This window comes from Molossus molossus, unplaced genomic scaffold (genome assembly GCF_014108415.1).
Source record: "Molossus molossus isolate mMolMol1 unplaced genomic scaffold, mMolMol1.p scaffold_m16_p_11, whole genome shotgun sequence".
In the NCBI taxonomy this organism is placed as follows: domain Eukaryota; kingdom Metazoa; phylum Chordata; class Mammalia; order Chiroptera; family Molossidae; genus Molossus; species Molossus molossus.
Genome location: NW_023425346.1, coordinates 10,817,408 through 10,831,343, shown reverse-complemented (window position 1 = coordinate 10,831,343; position 13,936 = coordinate 10,817,408). Strand labels below are relative to the sequence as shown.

Genomic DNA, 13,936 nt, shown 5'->3' with positions numbered 1-13,936 from the left:
TTAACCACTGTACCATACAACCTCCCCGACAGGGTGTGCTCAGCACAGGAGACAGAAGCAAGAGGTTTCTCCCCTCAAGTTTCTCCCCTCAAGATCTTACTGGGGCCAGAGCAAGACATATGTGCACAGTAGAACATGGGAAACTATACGGGGAAATACAATAGAATGCTAAGGTGTGTGGCATAGAGCGGTGCTTCTGCAATGCTAGTGTGTGCAGACATCAGCTGGGCATCTGGTTAAACTGTACATCTGGATTCTGTCTGTATGGGGTGGGACTCAAGACTTCATTTCTAACAAGTTTCTAGATGATGCCAATGCTGCCAGTCCATGGTCCACATTTTGAGCAGCCAGGATGAACCCCAAGAGTAGAAGGAGGTCACGGGAGAGAGATTTTAGTGTGGGATGGAGAGGTCCTGGGCGATGAGCTGGGTCTGGGTAGGAAGAGGGGAAGTAGAGAAAGTGCCTCCCTGGGGTCAACCAGCTCTCCGCTCAGGAGCCAGGGAGCAAGGGGTGGTTTCAAGAACTTGTGTTGAAAGCCACCTTGACACGACCAGACCACCCTTAACAAGCAGCTGCCCTCAGCTGGAGCTGCACATGTGAATAGCCTGTTTCTGGGAAATGCTCAATCCTGACCATGGCAGGAAACATTTTGCAAATTCAGAAATCAGAGCCAAAGGGAAGTGCTGCGTGGTCCACAACTAGCTACCGTAGTTAAATGAGAACAATCTTTCCCCATGAGGGAAGCATTTCTGCTGGCTCCAGGACTTTCACCACCTATAAAGCTTAGCAATGGAACACAAGGCAATTCTCAAGGAGGAAGAGTTCTTAGCCAGCGCTGGAGAAAGAGCGGCTCTGGACCAAACCATGCTGTCGACAGTGGAGTCCTTTGAAATCATGGGTAAAGTACTGCTCCCCAGTGATGGCATTGCCTGGTGAGGTAGGCTTTCTGTTGGTGACAGAAGACTAGAGCTGTCAATAGAAAGTCTGGGTTTGCACCACAGACTCTCACCAATACATTTCTGGAATGCTTCAATCCAGAATTTGTGTAATGCTAATAATAGATGCTGTATTTTTAGCACATGGTGGGGTTTTTTTAAGCTTCACAATTTCTTTCATTTATATTTCAATAAGATTAATGCTAATGCTTATTTGATGCCCCTCCTTTTTATTAGTCTCATTCTGACACGCAGGTTGTGTGATGAAGTGGCAGTATGAAACCAGAGGAATGATGATGGTCACAAAGCTTGACCAAGGGCCTCACACTTATTTAATGCAATGCTTTTGAAATGCTTTAAGGCGACTTCTGCTATGACTGATGTGTTGACAAGAGAATGCTTTCTCTATGTCCTGTTGCCTAAGATATGTCCATTGCTTCATAATTAGTTTGTTTAGGTTTAACTCGGATTTTAAAAATTCAGCCGACTGTTGTCTTTATTTGTTTTGCTCAGTGTTACACAGGTGATGCGCTGTTTAAATCTTCTAGAATTTATAGCATTCAAAGTCCCAGCGAGTGCTTCCCCAAGGGAGCTCTGGTCTCCCATTCTAGAATATGCTCTGCAAATCATCTTCCAGGTCCATCAGCCTTCCCCACTCCCGGGCCTTTCTGGAAGACATATGCTCGGGACTGCGCTCTGTCCCCTGGCCTCAGTGCCCCTCTGCTCCAGCATCTGTTCGTGTAGATAGCTACTTAGATTTATGGGGCTACAGGGCTGAAGGGTCTGGTGTGCTGCTTTTAGGAATTTACAGTGTGGGGACAGTAAAGGCACACATGTGAGTGACTTTAGTAATTGTTGGCTGTTCAGAACTTTGGGGAATGCAGCATTCTGGATATCTGACTTTTAAGATAATGAAATGTTCAAACAAAGTCAGCTCATCAAACATATTCAGTACCTGCTACCTGCTGGACACTGCACCCAGCACGAGGAAACAGACTCGAATGAACATGGCTTCTGGCCTCAGGGAGCCTAGTCTTGTCAGTGGTGGCAGGAGGCTGGCAGGGCGAGCCCACCCATCACCTATTTCTATACCATTCATCACCGTGGTCACTGATATTGCACCTGGCATTGTAGAGGAGTCTGGTGTGGGGCCCTGGAGGTCAGAGCTGAGACCTCTTCTCAAGTTGAATGGATAAAGCGAACGGTTAGTTGGCAAAAGGATATGGTGTCTGGGGTGGGGTAGGAAGCCACATGTTTAAGATATACTCACAAAGCCTGGCCGGTGTGGCTCTATGGTTGAGTGCTGACCCATGCGCAAGAGGTTGCCAGTTTGATTCCCAGTCAGGGCACATGCCCAGGTTGTGGGCCCAATCCCCAGTGGGGGCATGCAGGAGGCGGTCAGTCAATGTTCTCTGTCATCGATGTTTCCATCTCTCTCTCCCTCTCCCTTCCTCTCTCTCTAAAATCAATAAAGAAGAAAAAACAAAACACATTATACAATATACTCGAGAGGAGTATTCAAAGAAACACAAACGAGACCGTGGAACCAAAATCGGGTGGGGAAAGCCCAGTGAGGACTGAGACCAGGGCCGATTAATCTGGACTGGACCCTCAGGGCCACGGGAGCTCGGAGGGGCGCAAGCTGGGCCAAGGGGTTACTCACTGTCATAGATGGGGACAAGCTGGAAGAGTGATGCTGAGGACAGAGAGGAGCGTGGCTGCAGGAGAGGCAGAGGCTGTACAGAAGGAAAGGGGGAATGGCCTGGAGAAATATTACAAGTCAAATGAGTGGGGCTGTGACTTGGGACTGGCAAGTGAGGAGATGCAAGGGTTGAGGGTAGAGCCCAGACTTCTGACTTGGGTCGTGGATGCCCCTGACTAAATATCTAACCAAGAAACAAAACTACTCTAGTTTGCATGAAAGGAATATTTTCCTAAATGCATTAATGGCTTCCTGTCTTCCTGCACAGAGATCACAGAACAAATGGAACATCTTAGATGAGTGCCATTGTGGACGTTCATCCCCGTGGGGCCCTGTAACACAGTGACCCCTCTGGTCTTACTGAGGTGACTGAGACTACTTGTTTCAGCACTAACTGGCTCCAGGAACCCTGATTTATTGATTGATTTCTGCAAAGATTGCTTTAGTTTTCTGAAGAGGCTTGAGCCCTGCAGAGTCAACAAAACCCAGGTCTTTCCTCAGGAGCCCCTCTCAGCCCCAGCTCCTGCCCACATCAATAGGGCTTCAGCAAGAGACTTTAGGTTTGTCCCTGTCGACTCCTTCTGGGATGTGCTCCCCTCTGGCTCCCATCTTCCTGTCACCATCCTGACACGTCTTTTTACTCCAGGAGCTCTGCCCCCACGTGGCCTGGGGAAGTCATCTGCCTGACCTCTCACACTGAGCCCCCTCCATTTCAGGCTTCACGTCCTTCTTCATGATCTTTCCTCCCACTAATTTTAGTCTGAAGAACTGATTTATTTATTTATTTATTTAATAAATAAATATTTTTTATTGAGTTGTGATTGACATATGACACTTGTAAATTAGTGTACAATATATTGATTGGATATATTATACTTCAATGTGATTGTCATTGTAGCACTAACACCTCTATCACATCACATGATTATCAGTTCTTCTGGTGTTGAGAGCAATTAAGATCTAGTCTCTCGGCAAATTTGATGTTTATAACACAGTACTGGCCGCAGCCACCGCACTGCGTGTTAGGGCTCCAGGACTCACTCATCTGCTGGTTGCAGGGATGTACCATGTCTTCCATCCCCTCCACTTCACTCCCTGGTCCTTTATATTTATATGCATCTATCTTTTCCTCATCTTTGAAGGACATTCTTCTTGACAGAGAAGACCCCCAAAAATGTAGATAGCAAAGTTATGGATTTTGTTGTTATTCTTATTTTAATCCCCACCTGAGGATTTGTTTTTTATTGATTTTTAGAAAGAGAGGAAGGGAGAGGTAGAGAGAGAAACATCAATTAGTTTCTTCCCGAACATACCCTGACTGGGGATCGAACCCGAAACCTTCTGGTGTATGGGAGGACACTCCACCCAATTGAGCTACCCAATTAAATTGTTTTAATTAACATTAAGCATGAGCTCTCAGCCACAGGCCTAGCTGTCCCTTCTTTCTGTTCTACAGATAATTTAAAAATGTTCCCAACACCTTAGCCATGGCGTCCATTCAAGGTCCACCTTGCTGACCTGACTACTATTTGTTCGTGACATTGTTCTGACTTCGTTCTTTGTCATGTTGCTATTTCACAGCATCTTCCAAACATCTGGCTTTACCCTAGAGGTATTTTTTAAACTTTTTATTTAGCAATGTTTATAGTTTCACAGAAAGTTGCAAAAGAAAAAAATTGTACAGGAAAATCTCCGTGACCCACCCCGTTTCCCCAGCAATGACATCTTGCATCCCTGTGGTACAGTATCACAACCCCAAAACTGGTATTGTACAACCCACAGAGCTTTTTTAGATTTCATTGGTTTTACATGCACTCATTTCTGTGTATGAATATAGTTCTCTGCAATGTAATCATATGTGATATCTATGTAACCACCACCCAAATCGAGGTACAGGATGTGTGCTCAATCACCACAATAATCTCTCATGGCCCCTTAGCAGTCACACATACTCCCGCCCCCCACCACCAGAATCACTGTCCTGACAACCACTAAGCAGTATTCTAGTTCTATAATTTTGTATTTAAAGAATGTTATATAAATAGAACTACACAGTGTGTAACTTTTTAAAGATTGGCTCTTTTCCACATAGCATAATTCCCTTAAGATCCATCCAAGGTGATGTGTATATCAATAGTTGGTTCTTTTTATTAATGAGCATTATTCCTTGACGTGGATCTACCAGAGTTTAACAGTTCACCCATTGAAAGACATTTGGGTTGTTTCCAGTTTGGGCTATTACAAATAAAGCTGCTATGACTATTTAGTAAAAGTTTTTGTGTGAGCATAAGTTTTAATTTCTCTGGGACGAATGCCGAGAAGTACAATTGCTGAATTCTAAGTGTATGTTTGGTTTTCCAACAAGCAGCTGATCTATTTTTCAAGTGAGGATGTAGCATTTTACGTTCCCACCAGTGCAACTGATCCAGTTCCTTTGTATCCTTGCCAGCGATTGGTATGATTACTGCTGTTATTTAAGCCAATATGATAGATGTATGATAGTGATCTCTTATTGTAATTTTTATTTGCATTTTCCTAATGGCTAATGATGTTGAATATCTTTTTATGTGTTTATTTACCATTTGTATGCTTTCTTTGGTGAAATGTCTCTTCCTGTCCTTGCCAATGTTTTAATTGGATTTTTATTGTATATTTTTGAGAGTTCTATATATATTCAAAATACAAGTCCTTTTCTGGATATGTGGTTTGCAAATGTTCTCTCCCAGTACATAATTTGTCTTCATTCTCTTTAACAGAGTCTTTTGCAAAGCAAAATTATTTAATTCTATTGAGGTGCAGCATGTCAATTTTTCTTTTGGATTGTGTTTTTGGTGTCAAGTCGAAGAACTCTTCACTAGAACTAGGTCCTGAGGATCTTCTCTTATCTTTAATCCTAAAAGATTTATAGTTAAGTCCATTGTTTACTTTGAGTTGATGTTTTTATAAGATGTGAAGTCTAGCCCGGCTGGTGTAGCTCACTGTTTGAGTGTCGACCCATGTACCAAGAGGTTGCCGGTTCGATTCCTGGTCAGGGCACATGCCCAGGTTGTGGTCCCAAACCCCAGTGAGGGGGCTTGAAGAAGTTGGCCAATCCATGTTCTCTCTCACCGATGTTTCTGATTCTCTCTTCCTCTCTCTTCTGCTCTCTCTAGAATCAATAAAAAAAAAAAAGTGAAATCTGTGTCAAGGTTTTTGTTTTGTTTTGTTTTGTTTTGTTTTGTTTGCCTATGGATGTCCAATTGCACCAACACCTTTTGCTGAAAAGGCTATTCTTCCACTAAATTACTTTGGCCCCTTTGTCAAAAATCAGTTGGGTGTATTTGTATAGGTCTATTTCTATGTTCTTTATTCTGTTCCATTGATCTATATGTCTGTCCTCCACCAATACCACACTGTCTTGAGTACTATAAATTTATTAGAAGCCTTAATATCAAGTTCTCATATTTTATTCTTTGTTTTTGAGATTATTTTGCCTATTCTATGGCTTTGCCTTTCTATTAAATTTTAGTATAAGCTTAACTATATGTACAAAAAACCTTGCTGGATTCATATAGGAAGTGTATTCCACTTATAGATAAATTTGAGGAGAATTGACACCCTTATTATATTCAGTCTACCAATCCATGAACATGGCATGTCTCTACATTTATTTAAGTCTTTGATTTTATTTTTTATATCAAGGTTTTATAATTTGGGTACATAGATACTGTACAGACTTTGTTAAATTATATCTAAATATTTTCTTTGTAGTGATTGTAAATGACATTGTGTTTTAATTTGGATTTCCACATGTTTGCAGTAGTATGTAAAAATGTGATTGAATAAGAGAGTGAGAAAATCTCATCTGGTTCTCAATCTTAGAAGAAAAGTACTCAGTCTTATCATTAAGTATCATATTAGCTTTAGATATTTTGTAGCTGCTCCTTTTGCTTAATAGAGGAAATTCTCCTCTATTTCTAGTTTTCTGAGAGTTTTTATTATGAATTTGTAATTATGAGAGTTAAAATGATGAATTATAATTACGAGCTTTATTATAAATTAGATGATTATGTAATTTTCTTTCTTTAGTCTGTTGAAATGGTGGATCATATTGATTGATTTTTGGATATTGAACCAGCCTTGCATATCTGGAAATCCCATTTAGTCATAATATATAAATTATTTTTATACATTGTTTGATATGTTTTATTACTATTTTGTTGAGGATTTTTGTGTTAAATTTTATGAGAGATATTGATTTTTTTTTTTGGTCTCATTTTCATGTCAGGGGTAGTCTTAACCTCATAAAATGAGTTAGGAAGTATTCTGTACTATTCTATTATCTATAGGAGATTGTGTAAAACTGATGTATATTCAAGATACTTTAATAAAATCATCTGGGCCTGGCCATTTCTTTTTCAGAACATTTTAATTAAATTTATTTAATAATTATAGATATTCATATTATTTATTACATATTGATTGAGTTTGGATAGCTTATATTTTTGAGAAATTGGCTCATTTTTCCTAAGTTGTAAACATAAAGTTAAAAATTTCCTTATTTTCTTTTTAATGCTGCAAGATCTGTGGTAGTATCCTGTTTTATTCCTGATATTGTGACTTGTACCTTTTAAATAAAATATTTATAAGTCTTGCTAGAGCTTTATCAATTTTATTGATTTCAGTCAAAGAACCAGCATTTTATAGGGTTAATTTATTTTTTTAATATTTCTATTTTAAATCTCATTGATTGCTGCTCTGACCTTTATTATTTCCTTTTTTCTGGTTGTGTAGGGTTTACTTTCCTCTTCCTTTCTAGTTTCTTGAGGTAAGAATTTACTTTACTAATTTGAAATCTTTCCTCAGATCTTTGTAATGTGAGCATTTAGTGTTATAAATTTCTTCTCAGTGCTGCTTTAGTTAAATCTATAATTGCATATGTTGTATTCTGACCTTCATTCTGTTTTCTTTTTTTTCCTCTATGGCCCATCTATTATTTAAAAGTGTTTTTGAAAATTCTTAAATTTTTTTATTTATTTTTATTGTTGAATGTATTGCAGATGTTCCTCCTTTTTACCCCCACTGACACCCTCCTTCCACTCCAGCCTCCCCCAACCCCTGCCTTCACGGTACTGTTTTCTGTGTCTGTTGGTTACGCATATATGCATATAAGTTCTTTGGTTTATCTCTTACCTCGCCCCTGGCACCCTTTCCTCTGAGGTTTGACAGTCTGTTCCCTGCTTCCATGACTCTGGATCTATTCTGTTCATCAGTTTAACTTGTTCATTAGATTCCACATATAAGTGAGATCATGTGATAAGTCATCTTTCTCTGACTCAACATAATACTCGCCAGGACCCTCCATGTTGTCTCAAAGGGTAGGCGATCTCTCTTTCTTACAGCTGCATAGTATTCCATTAGGTATATGAACCACAGCTTTTAAAAAAATATTTTTATTAATTTGTTTTGTTAAAGATGTTTCTCCTTTTCCCCCCATTGACACCCTCCTCCCCAATCCCCTGCTGTAACCCCAACTTTGTTGTCTATGTCCATTGGTTAAGAACACATGCATATAAGTTCTGTGGTTTATCTCCCGCCCCCAATACCCCCTTTTTTGAGGTTTGTCAGTCTGTACCCTACTTCTATGTCTCTGGGTCAATTTTGTTCATCAGTTTTTTAGTTCATTATATTCCACAAATAAGTGAGATCATGTGATATTTGTCTTTCTTTGCTTGGCTTATTTGATTTAGCATAATACTCTCCAGGTCCCTCCATGTCATCTCAAAAGATAAGAGATCTTTCTTTCTTACAGCTTCATAGTACTCCATTGTGTATATGTACCACCGCTCTTTTATTCACTCATCTACTGATGGACACTTGGGTTGTTTCCAGATCTTAGCTATTATAAATAGTGCTGCTATGAACATAGGGGTACATATAATCTTCCTGATTGGTATTTCAGGCTTCATAGGGTAGATCCCTAGAAGTGGGATCACTGGGTCAAATGGCAATCCAACTTTTAATTTTTTGAGGTAACACCATAGTGTTTTCCATAGCGGCTGCACCAGTCTGCATTCCCACCAGCAGTGTACTAGAGCCCCTTTTCTATACACCCATGCCAACACTTGTTGTTTGATGATTTGTTGATGGCGACCATTCTGACAGGTGTGAAGTGATATACCTCATAGTTATTTTAATTTGCATCTCTCTGATGATTAATGATATTGAGTATTTTTTTCATATGTCTTTTGGCCATTTACATGTCCTGTTTGGAGAGATGTCTATTCAGGTCTTCTGCCCATTTTTAAGAATTAATTAACTTATTTATTTTTGTTACAGATTCCTCCACTGATTCCCCCCTCCCCCTCCCTCCCCGCCCTTACCCCAGCTTTGTTGTCCATGTACATTGTTCATGCATACATGCATATAAATTCTGTGTTTTATCTCTCCCCCACCACCCCTTCTTCTGGGGATTGTCAGTCTGTATCCCAGTTCCACGTCTCTGGGACTACCCTGTTCCTCAGACTGTTATGTTCATTATATTCCACAAATAAGTGAGATCATATGATACTTGTCTTTCTCTGATTAGCTTGTTTCACTTAGGATAATACTTTCCAGGTCCCTCCATGTAGTCTCAAAGGATAAGAGATCTTTCTTTCTTACAGCTGCATAGTACTCCATTGTGTATATGTACTATAGCTTTTTTATCCATTCGTCTACTAATGGACAATTGGGCTGTTTCCAGATCTTAGCTATTGTAAATAGTGCTGCTATAAACATGGGGGTACATATATTATTTCTGATTGGTGTTTCAGGCTTCTTAAGGTATATTTCTAGATGTGGGATCACTGGGTCAAATGGCAATTCAATTTTTAATTTTTTGAGGTAAGACCATAGTGTTTTCCATAGTGGCTGCACCAGTCTGCATTCCCACCAGCAGTGTACTAGAGTCCCCTTTTCTCCACACCCTCGCCAACACTTGTTGTTTGATAATTTGTTGATGGAGGCCATTCTGATTGGTGTGAGGTGATACCTCATTGTTGTTTTAATTTGCATCTCTTTGATGATTAGTCATGTTGAACATTTCTTCATATGTCTCTAAGCCATTTTGTATGTCCTGTTTGGAGAGGTCTCTATTTAGTTTTTCTGCCCATTTTTTAATTGGGTTCTTTGCCTTCCTTTTGTTGAGTTGTATGAGCACTCTGAATATATTGTAAATTATCTGATATATCATTGGCAATTATGCTCTCCCATACAGTGGGTTGCCTTTCCATTTTGATGATTGTATCTTTTGCTGTGCATAAGCTTTTGAGTTGGATGTAGTCCCATGTGTTCATTTTCTCCTTTGTTTCTGTTGCCTTAGTTTATGTATCAGTGAAATTTCTGCTGCGTATGATGTCTGAAATTTTTTTGCCTACGTTTTCTTCTAGGGTTTTTATGGATTCATGAGTCATATTTAAGTTTTTTATCCATTTTGAGTTTATTCTTGTGTATGGTGTAAGTTGATGGTCTAGTTTCATTTGTTTGCATGTAGCTGTCCAATTTTCCCAACACCATTTATTAAAGAGGTTGTCTTTACTCCACTGTATGCTCTTGCCACCTTTGTCAAATATTAATTGAGCATATTGCCTTGGGTCCATTTCTGGGTTTTCAGTTCTGTTCCATTGATCTATGTGCCTGTTCTTATGCCAGTACCAGGCTGTTTTGATTACAGTGGCTTTGTAGTATAACCGGAAATCTGGAAATGTGATCCCTCCAACTTTGTTCTTCTTTTTCAAGATTGCTGTGGCTATTCAAGGTCTTTTTTGGTTCCATATGAACTTTTGAAGTATTTGTTGTAGTTCTGTGAAGTATGTCATTGGTATTTTGATGGTGATTGCATTGAATCTATAGATTGCTTTGGGTAGTATGGACATTTTAATGATGTTGATTCTTCCAATCTATGAACAAGGTATGTGCTTCCACTTTTTTTTATATCTTCCTCTATTTCTTTTTTTCAATGACCTGAGTTTTCTGCAAATATTTCCTTGGTTAAGTTTATTCCTAGGTATCTTAATTTTTTTTTGCCTCAATGGTAAGTGGGATTGTTGTTCTAGTTTCTCTTTCTGTGAGTTCATCATTGGTGTATAAGAATGCCATCAATTTCTTGACGTTAATTTTGTATCCTGCTACTTTGCCAAATTCATTTATTAAGTCTAGTAAATTTTTGATGGAGTCTTTGGGGTTTTCTACGTATAATATCATGTCATCTGCGAATAATGACAGTTTCACGTCCTCCTTTCCAGTTTGGATCCCTTTTCTTTTTTCTTCCTGTCTGATTGCTGTGGCTAAGACTTCCAGTACTATGTTAAATGAGAGTGGCAAAAGTAGGCATCCTTGTGTTTTTCCTGTTCTTACAGGAAATGCTTTTAATTTTTGCCCATTGAGTATGATGTTGGCTGTAGGTCTTTCATATATGGCCTTTATTATGTCAAGATATGATCCCTCTATTCCAAGATTGCTGAGAGTTTGTATCAGAAATCGGTGCTTGAGCCCTGGCTTGTTGTTAGCACATTGGTCTATGGTCCAGAGAGACCCGGGTTTGGTTCCCGCTAAGGGCACGTACCTCGGTTGCAGTTTGTCCCCAGCCCTGGTTGGTTGTGTGGGTGGCAGTCACTCAATGTATCCCTTTCACATTGATGTGTCTCTCTCTCCCTCCCACTCTATCTGAACAAAAAATGGAAAAATGTCCTCGGGTGAAGATATATAAAAATATATATATACATATTTATAATAAAAAAGAAAAAAAAAGAAATGGATGCTCAATTTTGTCAAATGCTTTTTCAGCATCTATTGATATGATGATATGATTTTTATCTTTCATTTTGTTTATGTGGTGTATCACATTTATTGATTTGCGAATATTGTACCAACCTTGCATCTCTGGGATGAATCCCACTTGGTCATGGTGAATAATTTTTTTGATTTATTGCTGGATTTGATTTGCTAGTATTTGTTCAGGATTTTGGCATCTATGTTCATCAGGGATATTGGCCTGTAGTTTTCTTTCTTTGTAATGGCTTTTTCTGGTTTTGGAATTAGAATTATGCTGGCCTTATAAAATGAGTTTGGATGTCTTCCCTGTTCTTGAAATTTTTGAAATAGTTTGAGGAGAAGGGGTATTAGTTCTTCTTTGAATGTTTGGTAAAATTCTCCCATGAAGCCTTCCGGGCCTGGGCTTTTGTTTGCTGGGAGAGTCTTGATTACATCTTCAATTTCTTTTGTTGTATTGGTCTGTCCAAGTTTTCTATCTCTTCCTGGTCCAGTTTTTGGAGGACTTTGTGTTTCTAGAAATTTGTCCATTTTGCTTAGATTTTCTAATTTGATGCCATATAATTGTTCATAATATTTGTTAACAATCCTTTGTATTTCTGTGGTGTCAGTTATTATTTCTCCTCTTTCACTTCTGATTTTGTGTATTTGGGTTCTCTCTCTGTGTGTTTCTTGGTGAGTCTAGCTAAGGGTCCATCAATCTTGTTTATCTTGTCAAAGAACCAGCTCTTTGTTTCATTGATCCTTTGAATTGTTTTTTTGGACTCTATGTAATTTATTTCTGCTCTGATCTTTACTATTTTATTCGTTCTACTTGCTGTGGGGTTTTCTTTCTGTTTGCTTTCTAGTTCTTTAAGTTGTGAAGTTAGATAGTCTATTAGAAATTTTTCTTGCTTCTTGAGGTAGGCCTGTAGTGCTATAAATTTCCCTCTCAGGAGTGTTTTCACTGCATCCCATAGATTTTGTGTTGTTGTCTGTTCATTTTTATTGGTTTTTAGGAAGTTTTTAATTTCTTCCTTGATCTCCATGGTAGCCCATTTATTGTTTAATAACATGCTATTTAGCCTCCATGTTTTCAAATGTCTGCATGTTCTTCTTGCAGTTGATTTCTAGTTCATGCCATTGTGATCTGTGAAGATGCTTGATATGATGTCAATCTTCTTGAACTTGTAGAGACTTAGTTTGTGTCCTAACATGTGGTCTATCTTTGAGAATGTCCCATGTGCACTTGAGAAGAATGTGAATTCTGTAGTTTTGGGGTATAGTTAGTTCTCTGTAGATATCTATTAAATCCATTTGGTCTAGTGCTTCATTTAGAGTCTATGTTTCCTTGCTAATATTTTAGTCTAGAGGATCTATCCAGTGATGTCAGCGGGGTGTTGAAGTCCTCTCCTACGATTGTATTGCCGTTGATTTCTCCTTTGAAGTCCTCCAGAAGATTTTTAATATATTTTGGTGCTCCTATTTTGGGTGCATATATGTTTACCAAGGTTATATCTTCCTGTTGGATAGATCCTTTCGATATTATGTAGTGGCCTTCTTTGTCTCTAGTTATGGTCTTCATTTTGAAATCTATTTTATCAGATATGATAATTGCTACCCCAGCTTTTTTCCTTTCCATTTGCTTGGAAGATTTTTTTTCCTGGAAAGCTCTTTATTTGACCTATGTTGAACGATAGCCTTGCTAGGTAGAGTAGTCTTGGATTCAGATCCTTGTTTTTCATGACCTTGATTACCTCATGCCATTTCCTTCTGGCCTGTAGTGTTTCTGTTGAGAAGTCAGCTGAGAGCCTTATGGGGTTTCCTTTGTATGTAACTTGTTGCTTATCTCTTGCTGCCTTTAGGATTCTCTCTTTGTCTTTAATTTTTGGCCTTTTAATTAATGTGTCTTGGTGTAGGCCTGTTTGGGTTCTTCTTACTTTGGACTCTCTGTGCTGTTTGGATTTGAATGCCTTCTTCCTTCACCAAGTTAGGAAAGTTTTCTTTCACTATTTCTTCAAATATATTCTCTAACCCTTACCCATTTTCTTCCTCTTTGGGGACTCCTATGATGTGAGTGTTATTACATTTCCAGTTGTTCCACAGTTCTCTTAAGCTGTCTTCCTGTTTATTAATTGTTTTTTCCTTTTGGTTTTCTTATTGGTTGATTTTTTTCTACCCTGTCTTCTAATTCACTTGTCCGGTCCTCAGCTTCCTCTATTCTGCTGGTGTGTTCTTAATTTCTTCTATGTCATTCTTTATTTCCACTTGGTTGGTTTTCAATATTTCTATATCTTTACTCATGGTGCTGATGTCCTTACTCATGCTGTTAAGCGTCCTCAAGATCATGGCTCTGAACTCTACCTCTGATAATTTGCTTAACTGCATTTCATTTATCTCACCTTCGATAGAGTTCTCTTGTTGTTTCATTTGGAGTTTGTTTCTTTGTTTCACCATTTTGGCTATCTCAGTGGGTTTTGGAGCCTGCCAAATTTTCCCTGTGGGTGCTGGTGTTCTGCTGTTTGTGGCT

At 38.8% G+C, this 13,936-nt stretch overlaps 1 protein-coding gene across 1 annotated transcript in view; it reads left to right on the top strand.

The window, feature by feature from the left end:
* Positions 1-789: 789 nt before the first annotated feature.
* The window catches only part of MARCO (macrophage receptor with collagenous structure), a 55,580-nt gene continuing 42,433 nt past the window's right edge, over positions 790-13,936 (top strand). Inside the window, exon 1 of the mRNA XM_036254801.1 lies at positions 790-898. Within this exon, the coding sequence (XP_036110694.1) occupies positions 790-898 (109 nt within the window). The remainder of the gene's footprint in view (positions 899-13,936) is intronic.